This window comes from Hyaena hyaena, unplaced genomic scaffold (assembly GCF_003009895.1).
Source record: "Hyaena hyaena isolate Hyena2069 unplaced genomic scaffold, ASM300989v1 scaffold_122, whole genome shotgun sequence".
Taxonomy (NCBI): Eukaryota; Metazoa; Chordata; class Mammalia; order Carnivora; family Hyaenidae; genus Hyaena; species Hyaena hyaena.
In genome coordinates, this window is record NW_024080754.1 from 3,165,573 (window position 1) to 3,181,858 (window position 16,286).

The window sequence follows — 16,286 nt, forward strand, 5'->3', positions numbered from 1 at the left end:
CTGATGAAAATAAAAACAAAACTAAGAAGGAACAATAAGCAAAAATGAACAGACAATTCACAAAGGAAGAAAACTCAAATGAAGAACATGTAGAACACACGCCTAAACTTAATTAGCAATTAGACCACTTCAATTTAAAATAAATAAGTAAATAAGTATAATAATATGAAGTCAAATACTAAATCTGCCACCAACTAAGCACAATTAGTTTGAAGAGAAATTTGGAGACTTGAAAATGTTTAGTGAAATTGACAATGTGTATACAACACTGTTGATCCACTCTGGCTTGAATCCTAGGAAACTTTCGTACAGGCCCAGAAAAAAAAACAACATGTTTTGGAAAGCTAATTACAGTGTTGTTTATAATAGTGAAAAGCTGGAAAGGATTAAATGTTTACCAATAGATACTTATCCATTCCAGATAGGGTATTTATATTTTCATGTAATACTCTGGCAATTAAAAGGAATAAACTAACTTGATATATATGAAAACAAATAGTGAAAATTTTGAGTGAAAAAGAAATATGAAGAACAGGATGTCCATCCTATTACCAGTGAAACAAATTTGAAAACACACAAACCATATGCTGCTCATGATTATCTGAATGTAAAAGCATAAAAGCATTGATTAGAGGGATACATGCTAAGTTCACGAGAGAAGTTAATTTGGAGAAAGGGTTACAAAATGAAACTGAAGGTGAATACAGAAAGAACATGCACTTCATCTATAATATTTTAGTTCTTATATTTAAAAACTCTTTTGGGGTGCCTAGGTGACTCAGTTGGTTAAACATCAGACTTCAGCTCGGGGCATGCTCTCACAGTTCCCGAGTTCAAGCCCCACATCAGGCTCTCTGCTGTCAGTGTGGAGCCCAATTCAGATTCTCTGTCTTCTCTCTGCCCTTCTCCATCTCACTCTCTCTCTCAAAAATAACTAAAAATTTAAAACAACAACACTATTAAAAACTCTTTTAAGGATGGAAATCAGCTCTGCAGATTATTTTCCAGTCTCCATAACGATGTGAGCTAATTCCCTATAATAAATATTATATTTAGCATACATATTAAGTAATAATGTATAGTATATTATGTACTTAAAAGATAAAACAAAAACTTTTAAGGAAACATGAAAACGTACTGTTAATTGTAAATTCTGGGGGGTATGTACTCAGGGTTTTAAAAATGTAAACTATAATTTTCTGTATATTTACTACTCAAATTTTAAAAACTAGATGAAAAAACATTCCATTGGGGAATTTCAAAAATTGACTTAAAAAGAATGTAAGTGCCTGAATAGTCTATAACCTAAAGATGCTCCAAAACGTCAGAACCACCCACTAATAAAAGCACTAAGCCCCGCCAATTTTATGGATGAGTTCTACCAAATGTTCCAGAAACAATGTCCTAACTCATCCCGTGAGGATAGCATAATCAAAACAGAGCTAGATTATTAGCATTCCAAATTCAGCAGGGTATTAAAAGAAAAATCATGTTGCCTGAGTGAGGTTTTAAAAAGAGTGCATTCATGATTTAACATCAGGAAGATCTTTTTTATAATATGCTATAGTAAAAAACAATGAGAAAAAAGCTTAAATGTTCAGTTGATGTATAAAAAAAGGGTAAAATTTAGTAATCATTACGTCTTTTTTCAATTCTTTGCAAAGAAGGAACAGAAGAAAACTTTTAAATGTAGAAAAGAGAAAAAAAGAACGCTCCCCTTAGTCAAATACAATCGAGGATGCCCTGCATCAACTGCGAATCCATAAAATGAAACAAATTTAAATACTCGGAATAAGAAAGCAAACATCAGCAGTTGCAGATTATATAACTGTTCACTTCGAAATTCCAAAAGTATTTACATAGCCGGCTAGAAAGAAGTCCCGATTTGCCTCTCCGCCTTCGGCGCCCCGCCCCCCACTGCCGAGATTGCGCACGCGCAACTTTGGCGCATGCGCGTGGGATGGAGAGGAGAAAGATGGCGGCGCCGGGTCTTCCGACGCCGCTGCACGGACACGTGGGCCGAGGCGCCTTCAGCAATGTGTACGAGCCAGCGGAGGATACGTTCCTGCTGCTGGACGCGCTGGAGGCGGCAGCGGCCGAGCTCATGGGGTGCGAGGAGGGCGAGGGTTCCCGCGGGAGAGGGCTCGGGCGTCCTGGAGTGGCGGTAGCGAAGGAGGGCCAAGGAGCGGAGCGATGCTGTCCGCCCGCAGGGGAGGCAGCGTCAGCCCACTTGGCGAACACGGACGCCAAAACTCCGTGACTGCGGGTTTTCCTGTAGATACACGTAATGAGCGTGCCAGGGATCTGTCTACGTTTGCCAGTTGTTGTTTTGGGCTCCGGAGCTCCTTTCCACGCCAGGATGGATCTTTTCCTTTCACCTGTTATAGTCTGAAGAACACAAAGCCCCCGAGCGCAGCAAGATTATAACAGGTTCAAACACCAACAGAACTTATTAGTATTACATTTTTTTAGTAAATGTTAAAAGCCGCGTGGCGTTTAACTTCACTCACCGAAGCACCCGGGAGCAGTGGAAGGGTGCAAAAATGAAATGAGGTTGTGAGATACTGGCCCGGGGAAGGACTTTTAAATCCATTGCAGACGATACTCTAACAATTGCCAGTTAGCCACGTTTGGCTACTGAACGCTTGAAATGTGGCAAGGGCGACTGCAGAACCTCATGTTTCATTTAATTGTTACAAATTCAAATAGTTCCATAGCTAGCAGCCTACAGAATTTTCCCTAGCACTTTATAAATACTAAAATTTGCGTGTTGAAGTGCCCCCATAAATTTTAAATAACATTAAAAAAAAGTATGAATACCTACATTGTAATTTTCTTAATGAAAGGTATTTGAGTAATTAGATTTATTTAAAGATCAAGAGTTGAAATTGATATTCTCAAGATGAGACAGCTGTCAGGCTTTAAAGATATGTATTGTGTTTATCTGTCTTAAATCTGGTCAGATATGAAATGTCACAACTCTTATTAAACTAGCTTTTCACTGTAAACGATGGAACTTTTGGATTTACCGGATACCAAATAGAAAAAGTACTGTTTTTATAACTTGTCATTTAGTCTCAAAATATCCCAGGAAGATTTATAAGGACAAATTGCATTGCAAAGTATGCTGTGAAAGGAGCCGAATTTGTTACAAAAGTGGGATTACTTCTGGTCTTGGAATTCTAATTGTTTATGAAACCATGATAGTTATTTTCAAATAAAAGCCGCCTGGTAAGATTCAACAGACCTTCCTACAGAATAATAAAGGTTTGTCAGATAATGTGGACTGATTTCCAGAAGGCAGAAGCAGCTAGCATTTGTTGTTGGGATCCTTGTTTCAGGAGTTAGGTGCTAGAGAGACTCCCTAAATCCCACCAAACCCATTTCTGTGATAGAGATAATTGGTGCTTTTGATGCATATGTAAGATTATAAGCAGGGAAATTTAATTGAAGGATAAAATATAGTATAACGAAGAATGTATTCAAAAGCATTTTAAAGATTATTGTTAATATTCTAAAACCAAATACTCGTATTTTCCCACTTTAGTGTATAGCTGTACAAATAATGGAATTTCTTTGCAGCTCTAAATCTATTAGTAGAAAGGTGGAACTTCCCTCCCCCCACCCAGATATGCTGATCAATTTATGGGTGTTATGTACCTTTAAATGATAGAGAAAACCTCATTCATAAATAAATATTATAATAATACTAACCCTGTCATTTTAGGAAACACTAAACCAGAAGCTCCTTGTGGGAAAGGCCGATGTCTTTCACGCTAATATTTTCTTTCTTTCTTTCTTTTTTTAAAAATGTTTTATTTATTTCCTGAGAGAGAGAGAGAGAGACAGTGTGAGCAGGGAAGGGTCAGAGAGAGAGGGAGATATAGAATCTGAAGCAGGCTCCGGGAGAGAGAGAGAGAGAGAGAGACAGTGTGAGCAGGGGAGGGTCAGAGAGAGAGAGGGAGATATAGAATCTGAAGCAGGCTCCAGGCTCTGAGCTGGCTGTCAGTACAGAGCCCAACATGGGGCTCGAACCCATGAACTGTGAGATCATGACCTGAGCCAAAGTCGGAGGCTTAACCAACTGAGCCACCCAGATGCCCTTCACACCGATATTTTCAATCCTCAGTTTTATTCCACAGTTTTTATGTAATGTTTTGTAGAAATTAATTGAAAGTCATCTATTTTATGAACTTAATTGCATGCCCGATTTTGAGTAAACAGTACTAAATGTGCACAAAGCAATGGTCAGAAATTAGTGTGTTTGTACATTTTTAAAAATATTTCCATATATTTGCAGACAACTGGTGATGATGGAGAAATATACATTAAAAGTAGGATGAAAGTAATTTTCTGTAATGTGTATTTTAATCTTACTACACTAATATTTATTTTATTTTGCTTTTTTTAGAGTGGAAATATGCCTTGAAGTAGGGTCAGGGTCTGGAGTGGTGTCTGCATTCCTAGCCTCTATGATAGGCCCTCAGGCCTTGTACATGTAAGTGTAAGTATATCAAATTTATTGACATCTTCCACTAAGAAATTCACTAGGGGTGACTACTTGAATGAAATCATTTTTGTAAGTAAATACTTCGTATCTGAAAGTGTCTATTTAAGTGTAGTAACGACTCATGGTAAATTATTCTTCCCTAAAAATTATAACTGCATGTTCAAAACAGTTCCATCATACTATTCAATTATAGAAGCAATAAAACAATTTTAGGTCACTTCTGAATTTGAAATTGTTGTTTTAGGGGCGCCTGGGTGGCTTAGTCGGTTAAGCGTCCGACTTTCGCTTAGGTCATGATCTCGCGGTTGGTGGGTTTGAGCCCCGCGTCGGGCTCTGTGTTGACTGCCAGCTCAGAGCCTGGAGCCTGTTTCAGTCTGTGACTCCCTCTCTCTGACCCTCCCCTGCTCACGCTGTCTCTCTCTCTCTCCTAGAAATAAATAAAACATTAAAAAAATTAAAAAAAAAAATAAAAGAAATTGTTTTAGATAAACAGTCTGATTACCAGAAAGAATTGAAAGTTATTGAAATTTTTAAGGAAAATTTGAGAATATGGAAAGCATAAAGAAGAAAATAAAAATTACTTCCCAAATTTTACTACAGATGGTCCAAATGTGTTTCCTTCTTTTTTCCCCATTTTCTATGTTTTTCATTTACTATTGTATCATGAACATTTTTCAAAAATTCCTTTTAAATTTAATCTTGTGGGGGCACCTGGGTGGCTCAGTCATTTGAACATCCATCTCTTGATTTCGGCTCAGGTTCTGTTCTCAAAGTTGTGAGATCGAGCCCCAAGTCAGGTTGAACATGGAGTCTGCTTGATATTCTCTCTCTCCCTCTCTCTCTCTGACCCTCCTCTGCTTTCTCTCTCTCTCTCTCTCTCTCTCTCTCTCTCTCTCACACACCGAAAATAAATAAACATTCTTTTAAAATCTTTTAAAAATTTCATTTTTGGTGGCTGCATAGTATTCATTGGAAAGAGAAAGAGCAGGGGAGGGGCAGAGAGAGAGAATCTCAAGCAGGATCCACACTCTCAGTGCAGAGCCAGACATGGGGCTTGAACTCACGAACTATAAGATCATGACCTGAACTGATATCAAGGATCAGACACTTAACCAGCAGAGCCACCCAGGTGCCCCTGGATTCATAATTCAAAAAATCCTTTCAGCTCTGTACGCATGTATGTGTATTTTTCTACTCTTGCACATGTATGTCCATACTAACAGTCTTTTCCATTAATATAACAAGTCTTTGTTCTTTTCATTCACCGTTATTAAATCATTTTAATTTTTTTCTAAATCTGCTTTATGTAAAAGCCGTGGAACACGTAAAAACTTTTTCAGTAATGGCCGTGCTTCAGGGACACAGATACAGTTTTCTTTCCTTTCTGTGTATAGGTGCACTGATATCAACCCCGAGGCAGCAGCATGTACCCTGGAGACGGCACACTGTAACAAAGTCCACATTCAGCCTGTGGTTACAGACTTGGTGAGCTCTTCATCCTTGTCCAGTAATAGTTCATTTCCTTTCCAAAGAAGGTTAAGATGATTTAGGTCAAGGAAGCTTGAGTGATCATTAATTTTTAATCCACTAAATAGTATACCCCGTCATTTGCAAAGTAAATTCTTGGTTGATGTAGTTCATCTTGTCCACAGTTCAAAGGGAATTTCTTCTGGCTTGTATGTGTCAGTCGTCTTTTGGTCAGAAGTCACAGAGAATCCAGTTCAGACCGTCTTAAGGAAAAAGAGCACATGGCTTCAGGCACAGCTGGCTCCAGGAACTCAAATGATATGACAGGCATCTTTTTCTTAGCTCTGACCTTCTCCTCTATTGGTTCTGTTCCTAGGTAGCCTTTAATTTCTTGGTAACAGGATACTTGTGTGTCTGTATCTTATTCCTCAGCAAACACCTTCCTTCCACCCCCGCCTCCCATGGTAAGAAACTCTTTCTATTCAGCTAGTCTAGCAAAAGCCCCAGAATGAGTATTGCTTGGATCAGCTTGGGTCATATGCCATTTCTCAGTCTCTCACTGTGGCCAAGGGTGGTGGAAAGATGGAGATGACTAGTTTAGGTGCAGTGATTTACACGGAATCACTGAAGTGGTGTTGCCCTTTCAGATTTTAATTTGTTTCTTAAATGTGTCCATAATTAGTATTAAATATGTTTTTGATAAAATAATAAATTCAGAATATCTTTTTTTTAATGTTTCTTTTTTTTTGAGAGAGAGAGAGAGGCAGCGTGAGCGGGGGAGGGTCAGAGAGAGAGGGAGACACAGAATCTGAAGCAGGCTCCAGGCTCTGAGCTAGCTGTCAGCACATAGCCCGATGCACGGCTCAAACCCACGAACTGTGAGATCATGACCTGAGCCGAAGTTGGAGGCCACCCAGGCGCCCTCTTTTTTTTTTTTTTTTTTTTAAACAGAGGTAGAAACTGAGGTGAGGTTCATTTTTTAAAGTCACATAACTAATAAAGTGATAAAGCCAGAATTTAAATCCAGATCTTGGGAATCTAAATCTAGGTGTCTCACAACTGTTTCATGACATGGCTGATGGTAGTCCATGCCAGCGTCAGCTCTTTCAGTGGTTCAAGGTGACCTTGACGCTGAGTACTGATATATGGCAAAGAAAGGAGGAAGAGGTGAGCCTGAGCATAGGTGTTATGATCAATTTACAAAACTCTACATTTGCTTATATTCAGAACATAGGCATAGATTATCACAATAAAATCATTGTTTTAGGTAACTAAGCTTACCTGTTTACCAAAGTACTACTTTCATTTTGTTTCTTTGTTTTACTTTTAGAAGAAAGACTTTTTCAAATCCGTCACATGCCTTTCTTTATATTCCTACAACAAACTAAACATAACTTTACCTTTTACTGATTCAAGGTCATTAATATGAACATTAGTTATTATTCTGAGCTGTGATAAAGAGCCTTTTTTGGGTGTTTCTGCCTTTACACTGAGTAGCTATAGCTTGCAGCGATTTTGAGTTTTATCTCTTCTCTCCTCCTTGTCTTCTCTTTTTACTTGCTTTATGTTGTCTTATTTTACTGCTACCTGTTAGTGTTATTTCCTCTCTCTTTTCATATGCTCTGTGCTAGAATACCAAACAAGTGATTTAGTTAGACTTGTGTTTAAACTAAGAGTTCAGGGACTCTGAATAAGTACCTCTCGTATGAAGAAAGTATGTTTTGCTATATGGATTTAAAAGTTCTTGTCAGGGGCCTTTTTTGCTTACCTTTCCAATTCTTGGATCTATTCTAATGCTCTGAGACCACACAAAAGCTGAATATGGATGGGTGAGGGATGCCTGTGATTAGATATGTCAGTGACTGTCTTATTTAAATCATTTTCTTTTAAACTACATCATTTTCCATGTTTTAATATCAATTTTTTCCTTTATTTAAAATTCAGCACCACAGTGATTATTAGTATGTAGTACCTCAGGGCCATTGTACACAATTACAAAGCAGATTCTTTCCTAGTTTCCGTACTCAGCATTTCTGGAAAATTACCTTCCAGATTTCTTTTTACAATGTAAGAAACTTAATTTCTTTATGGAATTGAAAGTAAAGCTTTTAGTTATTTCAGATGTATTTCCTCACTCTCCAGTGTTACTCCTAAAAGGAACAGCAAATTAACCAGTCTTCTTCTACTTGCAGACAAGCATGCACCTTGATTACTTCTCTCAAAGATGTTACTTTTCTCTTTTGAAATGATACGGAGAAAGAAAAGTTACCCTATAACATCTCCACAAAGATACCGTGCCAGCATTCTCTTTGAACTACATAGTCAATTGGCTTAAAAGTGATAGAGTATTTCTTTTAGAAACCAGGATAAAATAGAAGTTCTAAGGCAGTGTTTCACAATGTATATAAATAACAGCCCAGTGATATGCCCAACGCTTAGATGGTATAACTGAGGTTTTTTTTTTTTTTAATGTTTTATTTATTTCTGAGAGAGAGAGACAGCGTAAGCAGGGGAGGGTCAGAGAGAGAGAGCGAGAGACAGCGTGAGCAGAGGAGGGTCAGAGAGAGAGAGAGAGAGACAGAATCAGAAGTAGGCTTCAGGCTCTGAGCTAGCTGTCAACACAGAGCATGATGCGGGGCTCGAACCCAGGAACGTGTGATCATGACCTGAGCCGAAGTCAGACGATTAACCGACCGAGCCACCCAGGTGCCCCTGATATGACTGAGTTTTAAATAACTTTGAATCACATGTCAAAGCTCTTTCCTCTTTAATTCTTTTTCAGCCACTGTGATTACATCCAGGGAAAGGGCTCAGTTTGTTGTTATTTAACACCTTTTCAACACTTACAGATGTCTCTCTAACAGAGACAGATGGCTTGGGTCACTCTCAGCCTGGCAACAGTAACTATTAACTATAATTTTTATATCTCACGTATCCTTCTAGTGATTTCTATTTCCAGAAAGTAATAGTGATTTCCCTTTACAGCAAATTTATTTAACGAAAACAAAGTTCATTTAAAGAAAAATAGTAAATAATAGTAAGTACATGTGCATAAATGGGGAAATTGCAAGAATGTTAATAGAACAGCTAACACTCTGGACACTGCCATGAAGCACTTCAGCTATTCCATCTCAGGAATAGCCTCAGAAGTCATGGTGAGAGTCTGCAAGGTGGTAATTGAAGGAACTAGCTTGATAGGTGAGACCACCAGATACCGTGTTTTCAGTTTACTGTGCCAGTGAAGGTGCAGGGTGACGTGACCAGACACGATTCTTGAAAACACTTACTTAATTCAGTCATCAGAGGAGTCAAAGGAAGACGTTAAATGGCATTTTTCCCTGAAAAATAGTACCCTAAAAAGACATTTTTATTGTGGTTTCACAGAAAATTGGTACCCAGTTTAAAGATTTACAAAATGCCAAGCAGCTAATGTTTTCAGTGTCTCTTCCACTCTTTTCAGTTCTTTCTTTGATCTCTAATTGTTCCAGACAATACATTATGAGTCATTAGAGCAGTAGAAGGTAAATATGTATGGATCTATATTTACATGCTTATATATGTATATCTTCTGATATTTTTGTCATCTCATGAAACATTTTCCTAGATTATAGAAAATATTTAAGTTACATCTATAGCCTTAAAGTGTGTGTATATCTATGTAGAACACCAGAGTGCTTGCTTCCTTATTTAATCTTCTAAAAGTAAACCCAGAGTATAAACATATTAGCTGTTGAAAATTAGAAGGTTTCTTGAACATTTTTGGTTCATTCTGATAGATAGTTTTTCTTATTTTTAGGTAAATGCATGTAATCTTTATACACATGAGTGAAAATGTAAAAATATTTATCTCTATCTCTGTATACAGTTTTGGCTCTCTAACACATTTTTCCCTAAAAACAAGGGAGGAGAGTATTTTTAACGATATACTTATTTATCCATTTTAATTCTGAGTCCAGCTTAAAATTCTGACTATTGAACATTTAGGTCAAAGGCTTGCTACCAAGATTGAAGGGAAAAGTTGATCTTCTGGTGTTTAATCCCCCCTATGTAGTGACTCCATCTGAAGAGGTAAGACATGTAACAAAATATGATTATTAATGTTTTCATCTATTTTCTTTATATAATCAAATGAACTTCATTATGATAGTCATCAACTGCTCTGATATTACTCCCAGTCATCAGTAATTAAGTATGTTGGTAGACATAGGAAAGGAATCTAAACCTAATGAAATACAGTGACCCATATTCACCTGTAAAATTCCCATTGAAATCAGGCCATGTGTTTAAATTTGCATGTGTGTGTCCTTTATCATGAATGGCAAATTTGCAAAAAAGCATTTTTAAATCATCCTTAAATTCATATATATCCGAAAGTCTCAGTTTTCTTCTTTTCACAGGTGGTGGGGGGAAGATTCTTAATTCAGGTAGGGAAAATAAATCATCTTGAAATATATGATCTGGAAAGTCTTCAATAATGAAGAGATAAATCAACCATTTCCCAATTTCAAGCGAGAATGGTCAAGGCAGACAGAGTTTAGTAATGAACTAAGGCTTGCTTAAGTAAATCATGGTTCACAAATTTCTGGCAAGACTGTGAATGAAAAGAGAAGATTCTGGAAATATGGGGACACAAATGGGTTTCTTTCCTTCCACACTGCCACTACTAAGTTACATACTTCTGCTGAGCCTTACAGCTGCTGGGACATATAGATAATTGAGTGTAGACAGCACCTTGGGCTATTACACATCCCCAACCGAGAGCACTAGGGTCATAATCCCGGTGAGTTGAGCTGTTACCTGAAGAGCAGAACCACAGTGCAGCACAGTGAAGGTCTCCTGGAGCTTAAAAGCATGCTTTACAAAATAAGACATTAGGAAAGGAATTAAAAGAGAATATGCTCTCTGCGAAGACCAGAATCAGTGTTCCAGAAACCAGATGAAAGGTTTCAGTGCACAGAGCATGAAGATAAAAAGGAGGAAATCATGAAGGTAAAAGAAAAGAGACTTAGAGGTTAAATCCAGGAGATATAATATAAAAAAAAATAGTTAAGAGTCTGTGTATATAAAAAATTATGGCTATTCTTAATAGTGTATCTAGAAACATGAGGTTAGGACCTCTGGCTTGTGCCTGTGAGCTCTAAAGGAACAGAAACAGGCCCAGCAAGGCTCGGGTAGCAGGCAAGCAGCGCACCATCAAACATGACCTCCCTGTAAAGATAGAAACTCTTCCTCCGTGGCCTTAATGTGCCTGGAGACCTTCCGGGAGGAGCCTTTCGAATGCCAGCACATAAACCTGGCTGAGCATCCCTGGGGAGGCATTCAATCAGGGTCCAGCACAGAGACCCTAGTCCATTCTGGAAGGGAATGACAAGAGACGGGCTCAGCACAGCCTGTCCTCCCCGTGCACTCTGTCCACAGACACTTTGCCTGATAAAACGTCCAGGGAATGGGCTCCCCCCAAATAAGGGCTAAACCAAGGAAGAGGAACACATGAACCCCAGAAAAAGAGGTAATTCTAGGAATGCCAGGAAGCGAACTCTCTAGGAAGAAACCCTTGACAGAAAAGAGGAACTGGTAAATCTCCTGATGTGATTAACTTCGTGGAAATTGTATTGAGAAGTTTATTATAGATATGGGAATAATTTGAATTAGATTCAAAAAATAAGCAAATGAACACTTTGGGTGCCCATCAATAGCTACATTAAGATATGCTACTTTTCCGTTATAAAATCGTAGGCGACCATTAAAAGAGCACATTAGAACCACACCTGATCATGGGAAGAGCTCTCCATAAGGTACTGTTGACTGAGAAAAGCAAACTACGGTGCAAGATGTAGATATAATCCTGTCTTTGTAAAACATGGATGAAAAAGGAAAACACGTATGTATATAATATGAGGGAGGAGCAGACCAGTAAAACAGTGAAAGGGGACGTGCCGTTCTTCTGAAGGCAGGTGTATGAACATACCTCCCTTCCTTAAAAGATAATATATATGGGGCGCCTGGGTGGCTTAGTCGGTTAAGCGTCCAACTTTCGCTTAGGTCATGATCTCGCGGTTTGTGGGTTCGAGCCCCACGTCGGGCTCTGTGCTGGCTGCCAGCTCAGAGCCTGGAGCCTGTTTCAGTCTGTGACTCCCTCTCTCTCTCTGACCCTCCCCTGCTCATGCTGTCTCTCTCTCTCCTAGAAATAAATAAAAAACATTAAAAAAAAAAAGATAATATATATAGTCCTAGGAATAAAGAAACTCATTTTAATGGAGAAACATCCCATTTTATATGAATAAAAGCAGTAGGCATGATTTATATAATTAATTTAAACCATAATTTTAGAAAGAAACTAATTGTTAGGGTTAAAATATTTTTTGGATGGCTTCTTCAAAATATTCTTTAGTTTTGAAAAATAATAGACAATCATAAGAGTGTAAAGATTTTTAATACTGTATGAACTGTCATGGGCTTTGCTTCTACAATAGAATTGGATTGTTACAGGGAAAAATGCTTTGGTGAGCCTTTATATAGTAAGTGGTTTCCTTAAAAAAGGTCTATACGAGTCATACTTTAATCTAGAAAAGAGCCAGATGCAGTGGCACACTTTGAAACTAACTTCCTACAAAGTAGATATTTTATAACATAGGATCTGTCTTTTATTTTCTTCTTGAGTGTTCTATATTAAGTATAAGAATTACCTATGTCTATCAATATAAGCATTGCAGAAATAGTAACAGCTATTACTAAGCTGGCCCTGATGTGCAGGGTCCTGTTTTCAAACTTTACATATATTCCTAAAAGTGGAAAAAATAGTTTATGTAATTTTTATAATTTTACTGTTAGAACTATTGTTTTTCTGATTTTATAGATAAGGGAGGAAACTAATCACAAAAATTACAAACTTTACATAAGGTCACATGGCTAAGAAATGATGGGGCCCACTCAGCTTTACTGCCTCTGGGACAACAGTAAGATACAAAGTATACACAGCACTTGTCTGGTAAATGTTACTTGTCAAAAAGATTCTATTGGGGATTCTAAACATAACTTGAATAGACACCAAAGTCTTTGGTTACAGGTGGGAAGTCATGGAGTAGAAGCTGCTTGGGCCGGTGGCAGAAATGGTCGAGAAGTCATGAACAGGCTCTTCCCACTGGCTCCAGATCTTCTGTCACCAGGAGGATTATTCTATTTAGTTACCGTTAAAGAAAATAATCCAGGTAATACAGACCAGTTTATCTTTTAACCACTGACTTTGCTGAAATCAAAAGTTAATCATGTTAAAGACTATAATTTATAAAGTAGCCTGAAATATTATCAATATAATCTCTGACAACAGCTCATACAAACATAACATTCATCTTGAAAGAAGAGAGAGATTTTTAAGACACAGTTTTTTCTGGTTTTAGAAAGTACTTTTTTTTAAGGTGGGGGGCAGTTTTTCCTCCAATTACTAAACTAATACTCAGACACAAAATCTGTAATTTCTTCTTTTAACACCTCACCCTGAATATTTTGGATGTTCTCTCCCCTTGTAATCTTCTTGCCCTTGACAATTGTGCTGCATACTGTTGAGTTCATGTGAAGTTCCACCATGAAGGCCGTCTCATGGTGTGGATGTTGAAATCTTGGTCAGATTACTCCATAACTAGACTGACCTGAATCTTTCTTCTCTGTATACAAGTTTGATTTTTATCTTTACCTTACATTCTCAGCCCCGCAAACCACATCATGATGACTAAGTTTTGTTTCTGTTTGTAGCTCCATTTTCTTAACTCAGTCTTCTTAGTATTATTTATTTACAAAAGGGAAGGTCTTGCTTTTTTCAATATGCCTGAACGAGATAAGCTGCTTCCTTCCACTGTGCGCTGTCACTATACATTTGCCCACCTTCGTTGACGTTTTTCATTCTAGAGGAAGCGTGTGAGGCCAAGATTAGGGCCAAGAAACTGAACGAGCCACTTGCTGTAATGATAGGTGTAGTTAATGTTTCTGTCAAGCCCGTAGTCACCACTGCAGAGCAAGGCCCGTCAGTCTGATTAAGACTTTCAACGACACCTAGAAACTACAAAATGCTCCCATTGGAATCAAGTCCATTTTAATAGAAATTTACTTGGAATACATTGTTTTCACAGATGAGTAGAATTTGTAAATCATCTGTCTCTATCATCTTACCAAACTGTTTAGTGATCATACCCTCTTCACCAGACGATTTTAATTGGACTTTACCTTTTGTTTTTATTTTAGAGGAAATTTTGCAAACAATGACAACGAAGGGTCTGCAAGGAACTGTTGCACTTTCCAGGCAAGCAGGCCGAGAGACCCTCTCAGTCCTGAAGTTCACCAAGTCCTAACGTGCCTTGTGTGCTGCGTATTGTACTCAGTATGCATACGTTGATCATATAGATTGTGTTGAATGTATATATAAATATATGGAGATAGAAGCTGAATGTATTCAGCATGTTTTGAAACTGAAGTAATTTCTTGGTTAACAAGTATAAAACTGTTAGGTTATATGAAAAAGGTAGAAGGGTATAGCATTCCCTTTTATCCAGGAGTCAAGTCTATGGAAATTTTTACATAAGTGCAAGTAAATGCATATGTAATATATATTATTTGTATTTTATATATAAAAGCTAAACATGAGTGACCTGTCCAGCCACTAAACATGAGTTAGGTCTGTGTACACTGAACCTGAAGGTGTTCATAATGTACCATTGAGTGAAAAAAAGCAAATTACAAAACAGTATTATCCTATATGTATAATTTTGAAAACCCAACAGAGAGGGCATGTCCATATGTATATATAAGTAAGTCTTATGGGGAGCCTGGTGGCTCAGTCAGTTGACTGTCGAATTCTTAATTTTGGCTCAGGTCATGCTCCCAGCATCATGGGATTGAGTCCCATGTTGAGTTCTGTGCTGAGCGTGGAGCCTGCTTGAGATTCTCTCTTTCCCTCTACCCTTCTCCCCAGCTCACACAGTCTCTCTCTCTTTCTCAAAAAAAAAAAAAAAAAAAAAAAAAAGTCACAGAAGAGAAATGACAGGAGGGAACAGAGGGACTTTCACTCTTTTCTGGGTTATTTGCACAACCCAGATTACTTGTATCATTTTAAGAAGGTTTTCATTATTAAAACATTTTTTAATTTACTTTCACTTGTTCATTGTCTCCATTCTATTTCTGTTATTTAGAATTTCTCCAGCCTCCATGTTTCTTGCTGGTCAGATTTTTCCTCCGTTTTACCCTCTTAAAATATAGTTTCATTTTCTTCTTGCATATATATTGCAAGCTGATATGCAGTTTTTCTTAGACCAAGGAGAGTTGTATACAAACAAACTTATAACTCTTAGGTTAGTCACATTTTTAAAATCTGACATGCATCTTTAAGCAAATGTCAAATTACCTTTACTAAGTTTAGGAACCTCTTCTTCCATAACTTCTATACCATTTAAAATATATTTATCAAAATCAATGAACAGGTCTGTGTAGGACCTGAGTGAGCGGAATCTAACATTAATTTTTAATTCAGCTACGTTCAGTGTCACCTGGGGAAGCTTTTTAAGATTATAAATTCCTAAACCCTACCACAGACCAGTGGGACCCTCTGCTGAGCAGACCTAAAACCTGTGTCTTTTAAAATGTGCTTCCCCGTGCTCTTTATGGTCACCATCCAAATGTTAGAACTATTGTTTTAAATAGCTTTCTTATTTAATCCTTAGGACAGCCCACAGAAGGAGGGAGATTACCTTTGGTGTTCAGAAAGGTTAAATCACTTGTTGAGAGCAGCACAGTAGTGAAGGGTCAGGCCAGTGTGGCAGCACTTAACACAGATCTGACTCCCAGACACTTGCTTTCATTGTACTCGTGCTGCTTTCAGCAGTAAAGATGCCAAAATTAGTAGTTACTTAAATCTAATATCCAAAAACCTATTCCCCTTCTCAGAAATAGTGCCATCTGAAATCTTATAACCAATCTCTTGTGTCCCAGGAAGAAAAAAAAAAGGTTAAAAAAAGCTTAGAACTTTATTTTGAGCTTTTAGTTATAATTTTGGGGAATGGGGTCTTGAATATTTTCAGACAATGTTTGAAACATTTTATAATTAGCATAGAGGACTTCTGTCAGCTTAAAGACATAAAAATAACTTCAAAAACTTCAAAAACCCCCAAAACTTCACATGCATAGCTGTTACGGAGTAAACTGTGTCTCCCCCAAATTGTTATGTTCACATCCTAGCCCCTGGTACCTCAGAATGTGACTGTGTTTGGAGACGGGGCCATAAAGAAGTGATGAAGGTTAAATGAGGCCGTGAGGATGGGCCCTG

At 37.8% G+C, this 16,286-nt stretch overlaps 1 protein-coding gene across 2 annotated transcripts; it reads left to right on the plus strand.

Annotated features, from left to right (window-relative positions):
• The first annotated feature begins 1,922 nt into the window (after positions 1–1,922).
• Positions 1,923–14,833, plus strand: N6AMT1 (N-6 adenine-specific DNA methyltransferase 1). 2 transcript variants are annotated; one of them, XM_039237271.1, is made up of 6 exons: positions 1,926–2,109; positions 4,412–4,498; positions 5,905–5,995; positions 9,962–10,045; positions 13,044–13,185; positions 14,213–14,833. In XM_039237271.1, the coding sequence occupies exons 1-6, from the start codon at positions 1,961–1,963 to the stop codon at positions 14,317–14,319; spliced, it is 660 nt and encodes a 219-aa protein (XP_039093202.1). In that variant the 5' UTR covers positions 1,926–1,960; the 3' UTR covers positions 14,320–14,833. The 2 variants fall into 2 exon arrangements, with proteins under 2 accessions (XP_039093203.1, XP_039093202.1); XM_039237272.1 differs by lacking the exon at positions 4,412–4,498 and having other exon boundaries at positions 1,923–2,109.
• The last annotated feature ends 1,453 nt before the right edge of the window (positions 14,834–16,286 follow it).

What these genes read in the sequence shown, in the direction of transcription:
- N6AMT1 (XM_039237271.1), top strand. Translation starts at nt 1,961, where the DNA reads ATGGAGAGGAGAAAGATGGCGGCGCCGGGTCTTCCGACGCCGCTGCAC. An exon ending in GCAGCGGCCGAGCTCATGGG is followed by an intron (nt 2,110 to 4,411) that starts GTGCGAGGAGGG and finishes TGCTTTTTTTAG; the next exon opens with AGTGGAAATATGCCTTGAAG. An exon ending in GGCCCTCAGGCCTTGTACAT is followed by an intron (nt 4,499 to 5,904) that starts GTAAGTGTAAGT and finishes TTCTGTGTATAG; the next exon opens with GTGCACTGATATCAACCCCG.